At 50.0% G+C, this 16,203-nt stretch overlaps 1 protein-coding gene across 5 annotated transcripts in view; it reads left to right on the top strand.

Annotated features, from left to right (window-relative positions):
- The window catches only part of PTDSS2 (phosphatidylserine synthase 2), a 38,404-nt gene that overhangs the window by 12,763 nt on the left and 9,438 nt on the right, over positions 1–16,203 (top strand). For 3 of the 5 annotated variants that reach the window (XM_019631150.1, XM_019631152.1, XM_019631153.1), the window contains exons 3-4: positions 7,905–7,987; positions 12,056–12,123. In XM_019631150.1, coding sequence (XP_019486695.1) covers positions 7,905–7,987; positions 12,056–12,123 — 151 coding nt within the window. Of the gene's footprint in view, positions 1–7,904; positions 7,988–12,055; positions 12,124–12,801; positions 12,900–16,203 lie in introns of those variants that run through there. The other 2 variants (XM_019631154.1, XM_019631151.1) reach the window with 2 other exon arrangements.

Genomic DNA, 16,203 nt, shown 5'->3' with positions numbered 1-16,203 from the left:
CGCAGCCTTTTCAGCACTTCCAGATAGTAAATTTGGTTCACTGTGTGTCCAGTTGGTACAAATTCATAACGAATAATCCCTCTGATGTCAAAAAAGGTTAGCAACATCGTTGTCACAAGTTCACAAACTTAATTGTCAAACGGTGTACATCCACCTACAGACCTGCACACGGATGTTTACAGCAGCTTTACTCATAACTGCCTAAACTTGGAAGTCACCAAGACGTCCTTTAGTAGGTGATGGATGAATAAACCGTGGGGAAGGAAGAAACTTTTCTCTACCCTCCTAGGTTCTTTCAGCCAGTCTAATAATTAAATCTACATGAGACAGATTAGCTTAACTAGAAAAACAACCAAATTTCATTACATATGCTCGTTTGGGAACCCTTCATACACATGAGGCTCAATGGGGGACTTGTGCCATTGTGAGCGGAGCATGAGGAAGACGCCTGGGCTTCCAGGGGAAGGTCATTGCGGACGCTAAGAGGAGCAGATGCTCGTCATCAGATTCTGTGCTGCCCTGTGGACAGGTCGCAGGGAGCTGCGTCGGGTGACCTCTCTCTCTGGTCATGAGCAAGCCCGCCGATTTAAATTCTTCAGGGAACGGTCAGAGACTCGATGGCCCTCAGCCCAGAACAGCCACCTGCCAGAGTGGGGAACATGTTTTGTAGCCCTGCCCAGTATACTTCCTGAGAAGGTTCACCTTCCAGAAGGCGAGCTGATGGTGCTCCAGATCCCACTATGCCAGCCTCCATCCTGAGAGCAGATCGGCTCAGTCAGACAGCTGCATGCCACTTAGGAGGCGGTGGTGCAGGTGCTTCCACAGGGAGGGCCCTGGTGCTCGACCCAGGTGTGGAGTAGCAGGGATCTCTGTGGAAACAGAAAAACAGTCAGTGACCGGAGCGGACTGTCATCCCGGTCTCTGGGTTCCGGAGGCAGGCAGTCATGGAGGTTTCTGGATGTGTGTCTCGAAGCCTCCTCAGGGGGAGTGGAGGCAGACGGGGGGAGTCTGACAGGCTCTGCTGTGCAGTTGGAATGACTCTGGTGACTTCCTGCCGCAGGCACGAGGATTGTCCGCAGGTGAGCTGCCAGGCTGTCCCGCACTCACTTGCCTGGCCTGGGAAAGGGCAGTTTTAGTTCTCAGTGATTCCAGTCAGAGGGCAGGAGAACAGTGTTAGAGAGTCGTAGCCGGGTGTTGGAGGGAACGAGAAGTCAGCATCCAGTCGCTTACAGGTGGGAAAAAAACCCCAGGGGCCGTGAGCAGCACTAGACTCGTATCCACAAAGTGTATAACTGAAACATAAGATTTCTTTCTGAAACCACCCCCATTTTTACCAAAGATAGCCAAGTTAGGACTCACTTATTTGCAGAGCCAGTGTGGGTTCCATGAGCCATGCCTGCTGTTTCATAGGAGCCGCAGGCATGGTCACCCGCTACACGGGCTCTCGCACCTGCTCTGCGGGCACTGCTTACAAGGCATCCTCAGGTTGGGCCTGAAAAGGCTTCTCGAGGCCAGAAAAGCCAAGGCAGGGACTTGCCACCGGGCTCTGCCCACCGTACCTGTGGGTTTGAGTGAGTCCCTCTCTTCTCAGGGTCCCCAGAGTACCCCAAGGTTCCTGCACCTGCCAAGGAGTGACATTGTATTCTGCTCACACGGCAAGGCTGCTGGGACCTGTGTGAGCGGGGTGGCGGGATGGCAGGGTGCCTCCAAGACTTTTGTCAGCTTGCAGAAGTCAGTCTAAGCCGTAGTTCCTGAAAGCCGCCTGCTCACGTCTGAGTCTGTGCAGCATTCCAGCCAAAGCCTGGCATCTAACCAGCTCCCAGCTGTGTCCTGTCCCAGGAGAACAGGCTCATAGTGAACGCACGCAGATAACAAACTCCCGGAGAGGTTCTGAATTCTGGAGAAGAACATAGATGTTTCAGTTTTGCCTTTGAAGGTGTAATTTACCAAATTGCTCTAAGTAAGTCATAGCCAGCTTAAGAGAAAGTTCTCCTTATGTCTTGAAAACAAAAAATTAAACAACCGGCAATATTTCAAACAAAAAGTCACAAAAATTTTAATCATCCCATCAGCTCATACAGTCCCATGTTAAGATTTGTCCTGCTTGAATCCGGCTTTTTTATTAGTTCTCGTGACCTTGCCTGTTGACAGAGGGAGACAGGGGCACAGATAATGCCAGGAAGTTTGCAAGGCTTTTGGTCATGGCTCAGGTGGTTTGCTTGGTGGAGCGGGTGCCTCCATCCCTGGAGATTGGAAGGTGTACCCGAAGTGGGAAGCACATATTCTCTCTGTTGCTGTGAGGGCATCAGCCTTGTGGCAGGGGACAGCTTCAAGCCGTCCAGGAGACGTGCATACAACACAAGAGCAGCCGATAACCCATGCTGAGTGGGCGCAGAGCAAGGTGCAGCTTGAATGCATGGCGTGGAGAACGGATGCAGAGGCCAAAGAACAGCGTTGGTCAGGGAGCTGGGAAGCCAGGCCGGCGTGGCTTCCCGTGACCTGACTGGGACTTAATCTACAGCCATTGTGTACCCATCTTAGGAGCAGACTGCTGCTGCGTTCCAAGGACATCGAGACGGCAGAAGACTGGCACCGGGTTCGAGAAGGGAGGGGCTTTTGGGCAGAAGCGGAGCGGGCTTCATCCTCACATGCCACAAGCTATAGATTGGTCGCGGACACCTTTGCATGCAAGTTAGATACGGGCCTTTTAGACAGATGTTTGCTCTCAGTATTGAGATGATTCGGTTTTCTTCCATCATCAAAGACCCGATTAAGACAGCAGAAACACAGGGAATTATCTCAAGATTTCTTTTTCATCAACTTTTACAACTTTCTTTGTCCTTTTTGCAATAGTTTGTCTCTTGTTTTCGTACCCATTCAGAAATGACCAGGACAAAGTTACTTACATTTTCCTTAACAAAAACACATCTCCATCCCTCATTCATACCTTGTTTTAAAGCCGCAACATACTCTATTTTTCTTGTATACACAGCTGTTTTCCCTACTGTTATTTGTAGCTTTAATTATTTGATTTCTAGTGAAAACAGTACAAAGTGAGCAATGTGAATACATCAGTATTCTTTAGATCAGTTAAATACATCCCATAATTTTCAGAAATATTTACTTTTTCATAGTATGATCTATCAATGAGGAACAAGGCATGTTTACTAAGAGACCCAAATATCATTAGTTCCTCTGTGATAAGAAGCCAGAGATAAACCTATGTTCAGTAATTAATGTTTCATTATTTTATTTTATTTGGAAATACTCTTGATGTTCTTTGAATTTCTATCATTTAATTTAGTTAGCAAAACTTTAATGTTTCAGAAAGATTTAGGAAACCATTTTTTTAAGTACACATGAAATATAATTATTGATAAAGAGTTCACCTGCAGAAAAAGCTCTGCCCTACTTACCATTTATTTAATTTACTTGCTCTTAACAATTACGTCGGTTACTTGTGAGAATTTCATCATACCAAGCTCTTTTTCTTGTTGACAAATTTTGCAACATAGGTAACATAAACTTACTTGACTAATAAACCCAGGTAGAATGAAAGTATACAAAATGATGATAACTGCACGGACATGCGTGTTTAACCAAACCAAACTCAGACCAGCTCCAGTAGCAAATATTTCCTGGAGCATGTGATCCGGAAAAGCATTCGGATTCATTTCTATTCTATTTTTGAGAATTTTTTTTTTTTTTAATAAAAGCTTTATTTTTTTAAAAAAAGATTTTTTTGGGGTTGGCCGAGTGGCTCGTTGTTTAAGAGTTGGCTTGGGGGGGGGCCAGCCGAGTGGCTCACTTGGTTAAGAGCTCGCTCAAGAGTTTGAGCTCTGAGCAACAGCGGTTCGATGCCTGGCCCAAGCTGAGCTGCCGCTAAGCTGCCAATAGGTAGCAGGATGGCTCAGCAAAAAAAAAAAAAGAGTTGGCTTGGGAGCGCAAGCTCTGAGGAGTAGGGCCCCAGTTCAGATCCCACATGGGCCAGTGACACTGCTCCCTCCCTGCTAAGATGGTGAACAGCAGCTCGACCTGGAGCTGGGCTGCCTTGAGTCAACGGCGAGGGCGTAGGCTGCAGTGGGGCTGCCATGAGCTACCGTGAGTGGCCAGCAGCCAGCCAATGGCTGGCGACCAATCAGCCTCAGCTGGGAAGAGCGCAGTGATCATACTACCAACATGGGCCAGTGAAGCGACGTCCTTCACAACTAGACTGAAGAACAAAAGGACAGCAACTTGTCTGTTCCCCATCCCCAATTCCTCAATAAAATCTTTTTAAAAAAAATAGATTTTTATTAGGTAACAGTGTGTTTTTCCAGAACCCATCAGCTCCAAGTAGTCGTTTCAATCTAGTTATGGAGGGCACAGCTCAGTGGCCCATGTGGGGATCGAACCGACAACCTTGGTGTTATGAACACTGTGCTCTAACCAATTGAGCAAATAGGCCGCCCCTTTGAGAATTTTTATGTAAGTGCTGGTTTGTTTAAGCCATTTGAATAGAGCTCTTTTACAAATTAGCAATGTCATTGGAGGTAGAAACCACTACACAACACACATGAACGTACAGACAGACACCTTGGTTTTAAAATCATTGCCATGAGATGGATAATATGCTAACCTACTCAGATGGTTAAGGCTTTTTCTAATTAATGTTTGTGGGGAAGACAATTAAAATTGGTATTTGTCCTTGGCAAGGGAGTCTTAGAGCCAGAGAAGCAGTTTGTGGTTTCAGGAAGACACTAATCTCCCATTTTTTTTCTTCAGTCTTAGGAAGCGGGGCTGATAAAGTTCAGTGGACCGGAACTGCTCCCAGAGCTGTGTTTCTGGTCTCACAGAGATTTGTAAGATAAGGACACTGCTCTGAGTTCCCAGAGTTGGGTTGTAACCTAAGTGACAGCATAGGCTGACCTACCTGTCCAACTGCATCATCCCTAACCTGTGTCTTTCCCTCTGGGGACAGTTTCATTGTAGCTTAGGGAGGAGCCTTTAGGAAATTCAGGTTAGGCTCTGAGTCCTCAGCTTCCCGTTCCACGAAATTTCTGATCTAGAAGTTACTACGTCCTTTTGGCCATCTTGAGAGGTTTCAGCCGGGATAAGCAGTCAATGTTTCTGGTGGCATTAAGTGATCGCACAGACCCAGGAGGGTGCAGAAGGCATCGCCCTTCTGATGGCCTGCACGTCCCAGGCAGGCGGCAGCCACGCCAGGCCCGGGACGCAGGCAGCAGCCACGGGGAAGCCATCGGGCTGGGTTTGGGAAGGAGGCATCCATGAGGTTTTACTTCTCTCTTGCTGGGCTTAGCAGGCCGTCCATTCACAGAAGCCTGAGGCCCCCCTGGCTTTTCCAAGTTCTCTAGAGGCGGTCTTTCCGTTGGCCTTCGGCCCCTGCAGCGGGCCACCTGGAAGGGAAAACGGCAGCCTCACAGTCTCCGAGGTACCTCTTGTCTCATTGCCCATTAGGCCTTTGCAACAAAGCTTTCAATGACGCTATTAAAAACTTTCTTAAAAACCTCTTCCGTTCCTAACCGTAGACTCCATTAGGGCTTGATCATTGGGTTTCGGTTTTACATTGCTTCTGGCCAGCAGTGTCCCATAAATCATTCAGGTAAATCGAATGACTTTTTTTAACATGCAGCCTGTTTAAACATTCCAATTTCCATACTCTTACCAACCTTCTATTTCCATATTCTTGCAACCTAATCGTAGCCTGAGTCCGGGCTACGCCAGTGGGTCTTGTTACCACAGTTTGTGAATTCCCATATCAAGGAGTCCTGGAAATTTCTCTCCTGTACCCTGGCTGTGTTACCCACTCTTGAGTCAGAAGGCTTTGAGTCCCCAGCAAGGGGTCAGTCAAGGCCCTGGTCCTTTTGTCAGCCTTTATGTTCATTAAGCGACCTGCCTGCTGATGGGGCTTCTCGTCGTAATCTCTGCCTTAGTGACTTTTTTAATTTCTCCAAACGGGGGTAAATAGAGCAGGCTTTCCCGGCAAGGCTGGGGGACTAACGGGGCCCCTTTGGCCAAGCTTTGGGAGTCTGCGTGAGACCCTAACGCGTCAGTGTCTGTTCTGTTCACCCCGTATCTTGGTCACCATCCAGACCCGCCCTTCCCGGTGAGGCTGTGACGCTCACTTCCCTTTCTGTCTCTGTGTCACTCTGTCCATGTTTGCCTTATTCACCTTATTTCTTAATATCCTTTGCTACAATTTTTTCACTTTCTTGGAAAAAGTCTTGACCCTTCCCTTCAGCCATCCCACACTCTCTTGTTAATTAACCTGATGTTTTATTAGCATCTGTCAGACCCGCGAGGGGAAGCCGAGACGGCAGATTCAATAAGGCGTCCCCAGCTGGTTTTTGTTTGTAAGGCTTGTAGTTCTATTTCTTTATGTTCATTTTTTAATAATTTGGCCTCTCTCTAGGTACCAATAAAACTGCTGTTATGGTGAGAGCTCTAAAAATTTTCCAATTCAGAAGTTTTCCTAATTAAAGGATCTATGTCTGGCCAGTGACAGTAACATCTGGTCATCTCAGTAGCAATGCAAACCAGTAATCCTTTTTATGGGAACACCTGGAAGTGACCTCCCAGCCTTGGGGTAAATCTGTGCTGTAGACGCACAGTGCAGCCCCTGGATCCCAGAAAGTCACTCCCCAAAACGGAGACAGCACAGACCTTCGTCACCCAGGCGGTCAGAATGGTGGTGTGGAGAGGGCGTCTCAGTTCTCCCACAAAATGTGAGGCTCTCCAGCCCTGAACCCGCTAACTCGTGGCCCCGGGCCGGCACGGCTGCACTGGGACCTGTCCAGCAGTAATGGGTGGCGAAGGGTGCGGTGACAAAGGCCCCATGTGGGCTGGGGCCACTCCTGACACAACCCCCGGGAGCTGGCACGTCCAGACAGAGGCGCACTGGGAACCCCAGCTTATCCCACTGGCCACCAGGTGCACCGTGGAAAGTGCACCTGGCCGACGGCGGGGACCAGAGAGGATATGGTCACAAAGCCTAGGCCCCAGGACACAGAACGAGAAGGAAAGAAAAACCTCATGTGATTTTTAGACGGAGGCCTAGAGCAAAGTTTGTCTCCGCAGACGCTGGTCTGGAGAGAGCTGCTTAGCTCCCCACCTGTGGGGCCGGCTCCCACTTATGGGAGCCTGTGCCCGTGTTCTGTCCCCGTGGTAGTTCCTTCTTAGAACAACGACACGCGAGACACACACAGGAAAAAACGAACATCTTTGGGAGAAAAGAATATAGAAAACCCTAGAGTGTCTAGGTGCAAGAAGTTAGTGTCACAAACATTTTTCCTGCCGATCTAAACTCAGAAAAGGCCTTGCACCACTTGCAGCTCCTACCCAGCCCTGCAGACAGAGACTGGGAGGCTGAGAAGGTGAGAAGGCTCTCCCATGGTTCCTGTGGCGTGGCCCTGACCTCCAGCTGCAGCAGTCCAGGGGGCTAGCAGGGTCCCCGCGAGAGCCCCCGGCTGGCTCGCCAAACCTGTGGCGGGAGAGTAACTTTCCTCCCACCTTCTAAGTTTTTCTGGCTGGACTAATCAAATGAACATGAGACAGGTTAGAAGGAGAAAATGGCCACACTTGTTGCATATGTACATACGGATTCCATAAGAAGTGGAGACTGTGAGCATACTGGTGCATTGCCCCATGAGGGTCTTCTCCCTCCGCGGTGCTGCCCCGGGCGGTTGGAGCTGCAATGGGGGCTGTTGAGTCCAGGCTGCTGGAGTGGGCCCAGCCAGCCCTCCCTGCTGCCGAGTCACACGAGGCTCAGCTTCCAACTGCCCTGCCCCACCGGGGTCCGGGGCTGTCACCGCAGCGTCACCCTCGGGGTCCCGCCTCCTGCCTGGGAGAAGCCGGCACGGACCTGCGCTCACACACACTGAGGGCTGTTTGTTCTTTATTTGCAGAGGTATTGTGGCCAGTATTTTGGTTTTCTTATGTTTTGGAGTCACACAAGCCAAAGACGGGCCATTTTCCAGACCTCATCCAGGTAACTTGCCGTTTCTTCTTCCGTGTGCGCCCGCGTGGCGGTTCTGTTCTGAGCGGTCACTCTGTGTCTGTGCTGCGGGGTGTGAGTGTCCTGCCCGTCCCTCTTCCTGGCCCCTTCTGGTCAGCCACCCACACTGTTGTCATCTGAGGAAGGCGAGGGGAGCGTTTCCAAGTTACCTGGAGGCTCCTCCTCCTTCAGCCCCCAGAGCTCCTTCTGCTCCTCAGCCGTTCTGACCCTCACCCTGCCCAGCAGCTGCCCTTGCCCGTCTCTGCCTTGGTCGGGGGCATTCTTCCTACAGACCCAGGTGCCCCAGGACTGCCCAGTGGGCTTGAGCAGGTGGCTGTGCCACAGGCCGTGAGGTATCCACCCTGCTGGCAGGTTCTTTTGCCTCTGCCTCCCACTCCTCAAAGTTATGGGGAGTTCTAACAAACCCCGGACCTCAGCTGGAGGGGAGCCCTGCCTGCCCTGCCCCCCCACCCAGGCCCCCGCGTGTTCAGGGCTCCAGCCTCACTGGGGGCAGGGCGTGGTTTTCCTGAAGGGTCACGACTGAGTAACATGATTCTTCTCTGTCTTAGTAGGGGTGTGTATTTACTGTAGAAAATTTGGAAAGTACAAAAAATATTATTAAAAATAAAAACTCACAAAAAATAACCACTATTAAGTTTTGATGTGTTTGTATGCTTGTACACATACATAGCTTTAAAAAATTGGAATCGTATGTGTGGGTTGATATCATGCATTTTCCACTTCAGGTCTAACACAGGCGTTTGCTTAGTTTTTTGTGACAGTTGGTTTTAATGGCTGCTTGTTTAGCCGTCATATGAGTGCACTACAGTTAATTTCACCAGTTCCATATGATTGTATATTTAGGGGTTTCCGATTTTATTGTAATAAGCTGGGCTATAGTGACTTTTCACACGTACCTGTGTGTGTACACACCTGATGATTCATTTAACAGAGTCCTGGGAGAAGTGGCCGGTACAGGGCACAGACAGGCCTGTGGGAGACGTTACCAAAGTGTCCTCCAGAAGGGACGTGTCCGCAGGGCGTAGTGGGCGCGCTGAGCAGTGTGGGGGCTCCTGCACGGTCTCGGCAGCCACCCTGCCCCTTTAGTGCCTGTTGGGGGCGTGGATGCTGGATCGCGCTGGCATGGACCCTGGCCATGGGCAGTGGTGAGCTTCCCGAGCTGCAGGGCCTGGCCCATGCTGAGGGGCGGGGAAGGGGCTGGCCCCCGAGTCCGGAGCTGCAAGACCATCTGCGCCTCTCAGTCACCTGGCACATCCAGGCCTTCCTCAGAAAGGTTTGGACTCCTAACCAGAGCAAGGGAAAAGTGAGACAGGTGTAGAAACCACCGGGATCACAGTGGAAACCCAGGTGCAGTTCAGTTTGTCAAATCGGTTTGGGAGGAAGAGTAAGAGCTGCTGAAGCCCAGCTGGAGCTGGTCACACCGGGCGCTGGATGCAGCTTGAGCCAGATAGACAGGCCCCTGCTGAGGCCAGACTGGCCAGCGGGCAGCCGCTTCCCAGCATGTGGCCCCTTGGCTCCGTCCAGTCTGTGATGCTGGTCATCTTTGAGCCGCCTGAGTGTTAAGCCAGGTTCCCTGTGCAGAGGGCAGCATAACATTTCTGAGTCCGACTCTGCCCTCCTCTCAGTTTAGTTGCTTTGCGTAAACTCCGTGTTTCCTCACCAGTCTCTGATGTAATTAATGAGGGGAGCCCGTCAGCTCCCAGGTGTCTTGTGGTTAGCAGGACATCCTCCAACTTCTCAAGTCAGCTTACAGTTGAAGTGAGTCTGTGGTCAGTGCTACACACTGAGACAAATGGCGAGGAGGATTTTCTCATCCCAGAGAGGGTGCTGGAGGGGGGCCCCCTGGCCTTGCCCAGGGGGCCCTCATGCCAAAACGTGCATTGTCTGCAAGAAAGGCGTCCTCTTGATGTGCATGTCCATCTGGCGGGAAGGCACCAGGGCTTCAAGGCGCCCAGATTCGATGTTTAGGAATAAGTGGGGGGCGCATATTGGATCCGGGAACCAGCCCCAGGAGTCCCAAGAGGAATGGAGACCCTGGTGATGCGAATGTGGGGGGAGGGCCTGCTGGGTCCTGGGGGATGTGGGCAGGCCTGGGCCCTGGTGGGCACTTCAGGGGGAGAGTGACAGGGACTCTTAGATTGCCCACCTTTCTGTTGGGGTGGGGCTCAGGGCGTGCTCTGAGTGGGGGTGTGCCAGGCGATAGGCAGCGATGGGGGAAGAGACAGTGCAGCCTCAGATGCGGTCCCCGAGCCCCCGGGACTGATGTGTGAGTGCGCCTGCGGCTGGGGAGGCTCCACTGCCAAGGGGCCGGGCACTGACTGGGCAGCAGCCCTGGGGGTGAGGGCGGCCCAAGTTACTTCACCACAAGCCTTTGGACCAGGGAGAACTTTCCAGGCTTCCCGCCCTCGAGCTGTTTCTCTTGAAGAATAAGTTTGTCACCTCAGCTGCTTATCCTGGAACTCGGAACTCCATTAGCAAACCTCCCTAAGAACGCACCACCTTTGTATTTCCTGCCTGTACCAGGCTGCTTTTTCATAAATCTCCATGGTGGTTTTCCCATCAGTACATGAGGCACAGTCCCCTAGGTTGCTGGGTTGGCCCTAGGAATCATGGGGACAGCCTGTGCAGTGAGCTGCTGCTGAGGAACATAACGTCAGGCTTTGGCACCCCCCTCACATCCCCCCAGCTGACTGCCCGTCCTCCAGTCTGCTCTCCCGGCTGCAGGAATATTTCCCCAGAACAGCCATGGCCCAGCCTTGGATCTCTTGGTGCAGAGTCTTAAAAGTTTGTGAGCAGCACCTTTTTTATTCAAGGTGAATTCGTTTTTAAAAGTAGGCTGGTGATTTTATTTTACAGACATAAGCAAAGGGAAACTGGATACCTTGGGCCTTTATTAGTAGGATTATCAAGAACCTTGGAAGGTAAAAGTTATCATTTGCATTTTAGAATAGTTCTGGACTTCTCTCGTTATCTTGTCCCCCAGTGAAAAACTTACCCCATTGGGGGGGGGGGTGGAAGCAAGTGGTAAAGAGTGGAGTCCTGGCTGATAAAGGAATTTTGAGGGGCGAGTTCTTCTTCCCCAGCATTACTAAGATAACACTGACACAGAGCATTGTGTAAGTGTAAGGTGCACAGCGAGGCGATGTGATGTGCACACAGATTGTGAAATGGTTACCACATTAAGGTTAGCTAACACCTCCACCACCTCTTATAATTACAGTGTGGTGGTTTTTGGTGGTGAAGACGTTCGAGATCTACTCTCACTGACTTTGAAGCATGCAATACAGTGTTGTTGACGTAGTCGCCAGAGGGATAAGTTCCTACTGTGTGCTGGTTGGAACTGAAGACAGTTTCCTAAAACAAACCACCATGAACAAATTGGGTTTAATCCCAGGAATTCAGAGCTGGTTTAACATTAGAAAATGTGTGAATGTAATTTGTCACATTAACACTAAAGAAAAACGTTGATCCTCTTAAATGCAGGAAAATAAAATCTCATACTGGAATTAAAAGATTTTCTTAACGTGATAAAAGGTATCCACCAAAAACCTACTGCAGACCTATTTCCTGTGGACGGTTAGAAACATTGCTAGTAAATACAGGACAAGCATTTTTGCTGTCACTGCTTCTGTGCCCTAGTTGATGGGCCTTCTGGGCCGCTGCAGTGAGACAAGAAAAAGAAAAGATTTAAGGACTGGAAGGGAAGAAAAGGAAGGAGAAAGCATTCAGAGAGAAACTGTGCTCCCTTCTGAGTTAGGTCTTGCTTTATAAAATCTCTACTGGGGGGCTGGCCGAGTGGCACAGTGGTTAAGAGCTGGCTTGGGACGCCAGAGGGCCCCGGTTCGGATCCCACATATGAGGGCCAGTGACGCTGCCCTCTACCAAAAAAAAAAAAAAAAGTCTCTACTGGGGACAGAAGGGGGCCCAGAACAGATGGCCCATGTTTCCAGGAGCCACGTGTGCAGGACTCCGTGGAAGATGGACTCTGCCAGGAACTGGCGGGCCTGGGCTCCTAACGCTGTGTTCTCTGTGTCTTTGTAGCGTACTGGAGGTTTTGGCTGTGCGTCAGTGTGGTCTACGAGCTGTTCCTCATCTTCATACTCTTCCAGGTAAGCGGCTTTTGTTGGTTGGGTAAACTGTGGGAATTTAGGTGATGATGTGGTGCCCAGGTAAGTGAAACGTGACTGAGAAGGTTTTGAACATCATTCCCTCCAGAACTTGGGTGGGAAGTGTCAACAAAAGTCCCCAGTCTGAGGTGTGGAAAAGAGGAGAAACTTTATTCAAGTGAACAGCTAGCAAAACGGGGAACCGGCCTCTGAAGAAAACCGAAAGTGCATCCTGGAGACAAAGGGGAGGCCGCCTTTTATAGAGAAAGTTCCTGCCCTGGTTCACAATTAGTCCATTTCTGTGCAAGGAGGAATCCAGATTTGCGTGCGCAGTCTGATTGGTGCAAATAGCACTGTTGTGATTGGCCAGCTTTATACTTTCTGATTGGTTGTTATGGAGCCACTATGATTGGTCAGAAGCTCCATTTGGATGTGGCAGGTCTCAGCCCATTGGTCAAAACACCATACCAGGAACTCCCTTATAAGGGTCGGCTCAGCCAGCAGGAGCACAGTGCAGCAGCTTGAAGGCTCAGTCTGTGTTTTCCCTGAAATGCAGAGTGTGTGCGAGGCAGGCATCTGTCAGCAACGGCTGCTAGACTCTGGTTTTGAACTTGAGTTCCATTAACCACAGGGAGTCCTTCTTGGCAGATACAGTCCTTCTTGGGGTCCACAGAAGCAAGGCTGGACCCCAACAAAAGTGGGCGGAGGCTGCGACGGGACCGCCCAGGACGATGTGTTTGTGGGAAGCCTGGAAGCACCGCCCTCCAGCAGAATCTGTTGTAAGCACGGAGCACCGTGGTCCTGGACCTCTGGTGCAGGGTGTCTGCGTGGGCCCCGCCCTCACCGTCTGCAGGGCCAAGCGGAACAGACGGTTCAGGTGTGGCCACCTTTGCTTTGAGTGGCAGGTTCTCCAGATCTGGGCAGGGGCCACACCTGGAGAGGAGCACGTCTGACCCCACGACACAGGCGCTATGAGGGTTTGAGGTGGACCCATGGCCAAGCCTCACGGGGGTGTGTAGGTTTTTTGTTTTGTGGTTGACCAGTGGTGGCTTCGCGTGCTTTTCTCCCTGCTGGCACACATGCTGGGAGATGGCCGGTGGAGCTGGAAGCTGGCCTCCTTAGTAAATGTTGGATCAGGATTTGTGGTCAGTAGTGTCCGTTTTAGTAATATTTCTTGTTCCGCTTAATTTAGTGAACACACATTGTGATGGTGATCTTCAGTTTACCAAATGCTTTCATAGTCACAGCCTCAGAGCTGTCAGTGTGCTCGCAGCTGGTGATGGGTCATCACAGGGTGAATTTTACTTTTTAGGGTAGGTGTACAGTTCTGTGAATTTTAATACATTTATATTTGTGTAAACACCAGTGAGGACAGAGACCAATCCCGTCCCCCCAAATGCCCTCGTGTTACACCTGGAGAGTCGTATAACACGGGCAACCACTGCCCTTTCCCCTCCATCTCCAGTTTTGTCTTGGAGAATCTCCTACAAACAGAACTGTACATGACCTTTGATGCCTCTGAAATTCACGCAGCTTGTCAACACTCTGCTGCTTTTTATTGCCGCGCCGTCTCGGTGACATGGACGTACCAGTGTGTCCATTCACCAGATGCTGAGACATTTGAGTTGTTTCTGTTTGGGGCTGTTGAGAACAGAGCTGCTCTATCGCCCTGCCCCTATCCGTGTGCGCCTGAGCTGCCTTCTCTGGGGCAGCCACTGCTTCTGCGACGAGTTTACGGAGCTGCCCCACGCCTCCCAGAGGGCTGGGCCACTGTGTTCCCAGCAGCGCTGTGTGAGACCCAGGCGTCTCATGTTCTTGTCAGCGGCTGGGACTGTCAGACCTTTCATTTCAACCACTCTTAATGGGAGCAACGTCTTAGCCGGTTCTGATTTGCGTTCCTTGAGTGGCTGATCATGTCAACCAGCTTCTGTGCGTTTATTAGCCGTGCAAACATTCCTTGTTCAAGTCATTTGCCTTTTTTAAAAATTGGCTTGTTTTTGTAGTGTTCAGTTATGACAGCTTTTTATATAGTCTGGGTACAAGGCCGTTGTGGGATGTGTGACCTTCAAATGTTTTCTCCAAGTCTGGCGGCCCTTCATTTATTAAGTCGTATTCATTAGTTTTTCTTTTCTGGATTGCGATTCTGATGGCATGTGTAAGATTCCTTTGTCTAACACCATGTTCCTAAGATTTTTCTCCTCTGTTTTCTCCTGAAAGTTTCATAGTTATAGATTTAAAGTTAGATCTCAATTTTGAGGATTAAAAAAAAATATCTTGTTTTGAAATAATCCTAGATTCACAAGAAGTTGTAAAGACTTGTACAGGGAGGTTCTGCGTGCCCTTCCCCCAGTTCCCTGTGGTGACGCTGCATAAAGCCAGGGCAGCACTGACCCAGGGAGCTGACCCGTGCACAGCTACCACGCGTCACCAGTTTCCATGTACATACACAGATGTAAGAGTTCTATGCAGCTCTTTTTTCATGAGAAAAAATTTTATTTATGAAAATCTTAAGCAGTACTAAACTCAGAAGCTCCACTTAGGTGCAACAAACATGGATATGATGCCAAGCAACACTAGTCTATTTCTTAAATAAGATTTAAGTTTGACAGAGCATAGTAGTTCTTAAAGCAGCCATCATCAAATTTCAACATGATCCTGTCTATTTTTAAAGAAGCAAGGCTAGAATGAGCTATAGAGGTTTTTTTTTTAAGAGTATGTTAAGTGACGGATGGAATTCCATGAAGGGATCAGAACAAAGGTTGAACATGGCTTGGGCAAAGCACGTCATGTAGGTGGAACGCTGATGCCATAGCGACCCCGTGGCCCACAGGCTCACTAAGACTGCCAGCGTCTCCCGAGGGTGAACAGGTGGCTTTTCCCAGCCACCTGTGCACAACTTATTGTCGCTCAGTTTCTGCTAAAGCCTGTGGCACAGCCAGCTGCCTCCAGGTAAATAACTGCTCCCGCCTAGAAGAGACCCTTGGCCCTGTTCATGTTAGAACAGGGGGAACGTGACATTAAAAAATTTTAAGGTCCAAAACCTATAGAAAACTGAGTTGTACAGAGACTTAGTTTCAGACCATTTTGAAGAATTTTTGAGCTTTAACATAACATCTTTTCAGAGACTGTGGCATATGAGGAACCCACCAATTATTACAAATAAGTTAAGAGCAGAAAAAGACCTTGTGACCAAAATGGGGAGGACGGTATGAAAATATTTACAAGAAAGGTTCAGAATATGGGAGTATTTACAGGATGTGAGAACTGCCCGTCTGCAGCCCTCGTGAGGCGCCTTCGAGCTCCCAGAACCTCTGCTTTCTTCTCCTTTCATTCTTGCTCGTTGCCCCTCCTGGGCCTGGAGACAGGCCGAGTGTAAGTCTCCTGTGGAAGCGGACTGCTGACATGCTCATTCTGAGACTCATTTTCTTCAGATGGTCCTGTGGTTTCAGTTTTCCTCTGTGTGGCTTACAGCTGAGGGGACGAGACAGACGTGCATTGGGATCAGACACTGGCTCCTCTGGTGGCCCGGGGTCTGTCTGCTTTGGCTGTCACCTTGGGAGGGGCGATAACCGTGGTCTTACTGTGTGTCCCAAGCACAGCCTGGCCTTGTGAGGCGCTTCCAGCCACGGTCCTCTGTGGAGTCTTTCTGGCTGGAGTCTTGGTCAGTGGGCGCTTGTGCTCCAATCTGTAATGTAGTGCTGGTGGAGAACCTGATTCCCAGTTTAGGTGCCGCGGCCTGCAGCACCCGGCCGGCCTCGCACATGCTGCTGGCTGGTGCAGGACAAGCCACAGCGTCTTCCTTGGAGACACGCTGGAGTTGCCAGCTGTCCCTTAGTGACGACGGGCTGCTGCTGCAGCCCTCCAGGTAGATTGTGGTGGTCAGAATGGTTCTTTTTCATTGTATTTTTTTTTTTAAGATTTTTTAAATTTTTTATTGGTGAATTGGGGGGATGGGAACAGTGCTGGGGAATTGGGGGAAGGGGGACAGACAAGTTGCTGTCGTTTTGTTCTTCAGTCTAGTTGTGGAGGATGTTGCTTCACTGGCCCAAGTTGACACCATCATTGCGCTCTTCCCGGGTGAGG

This window comes from Hipposideros armiger, unplaced genomic scaffold (genome assembly GCF_001890085.2).
Source record: "Hipposideros armiger isolate ML-2016 unplaced genomic scaffold, ASM189008v1 scaffold_983, whole genome shotgun sequence".
In the NCBI taxonomy this organism is placed as follows: domain Eukaryota; kingdom Metazoa; phylum Chordata; class Mammalia; order Chiroptera; family Hipposideridae; genus Hipposideros; species Hipposideros armiger.
Note: the sequence above shows the minus strand (reverse complement) of the source record. Positions and strands in the feature narration are given on the sequence as shown.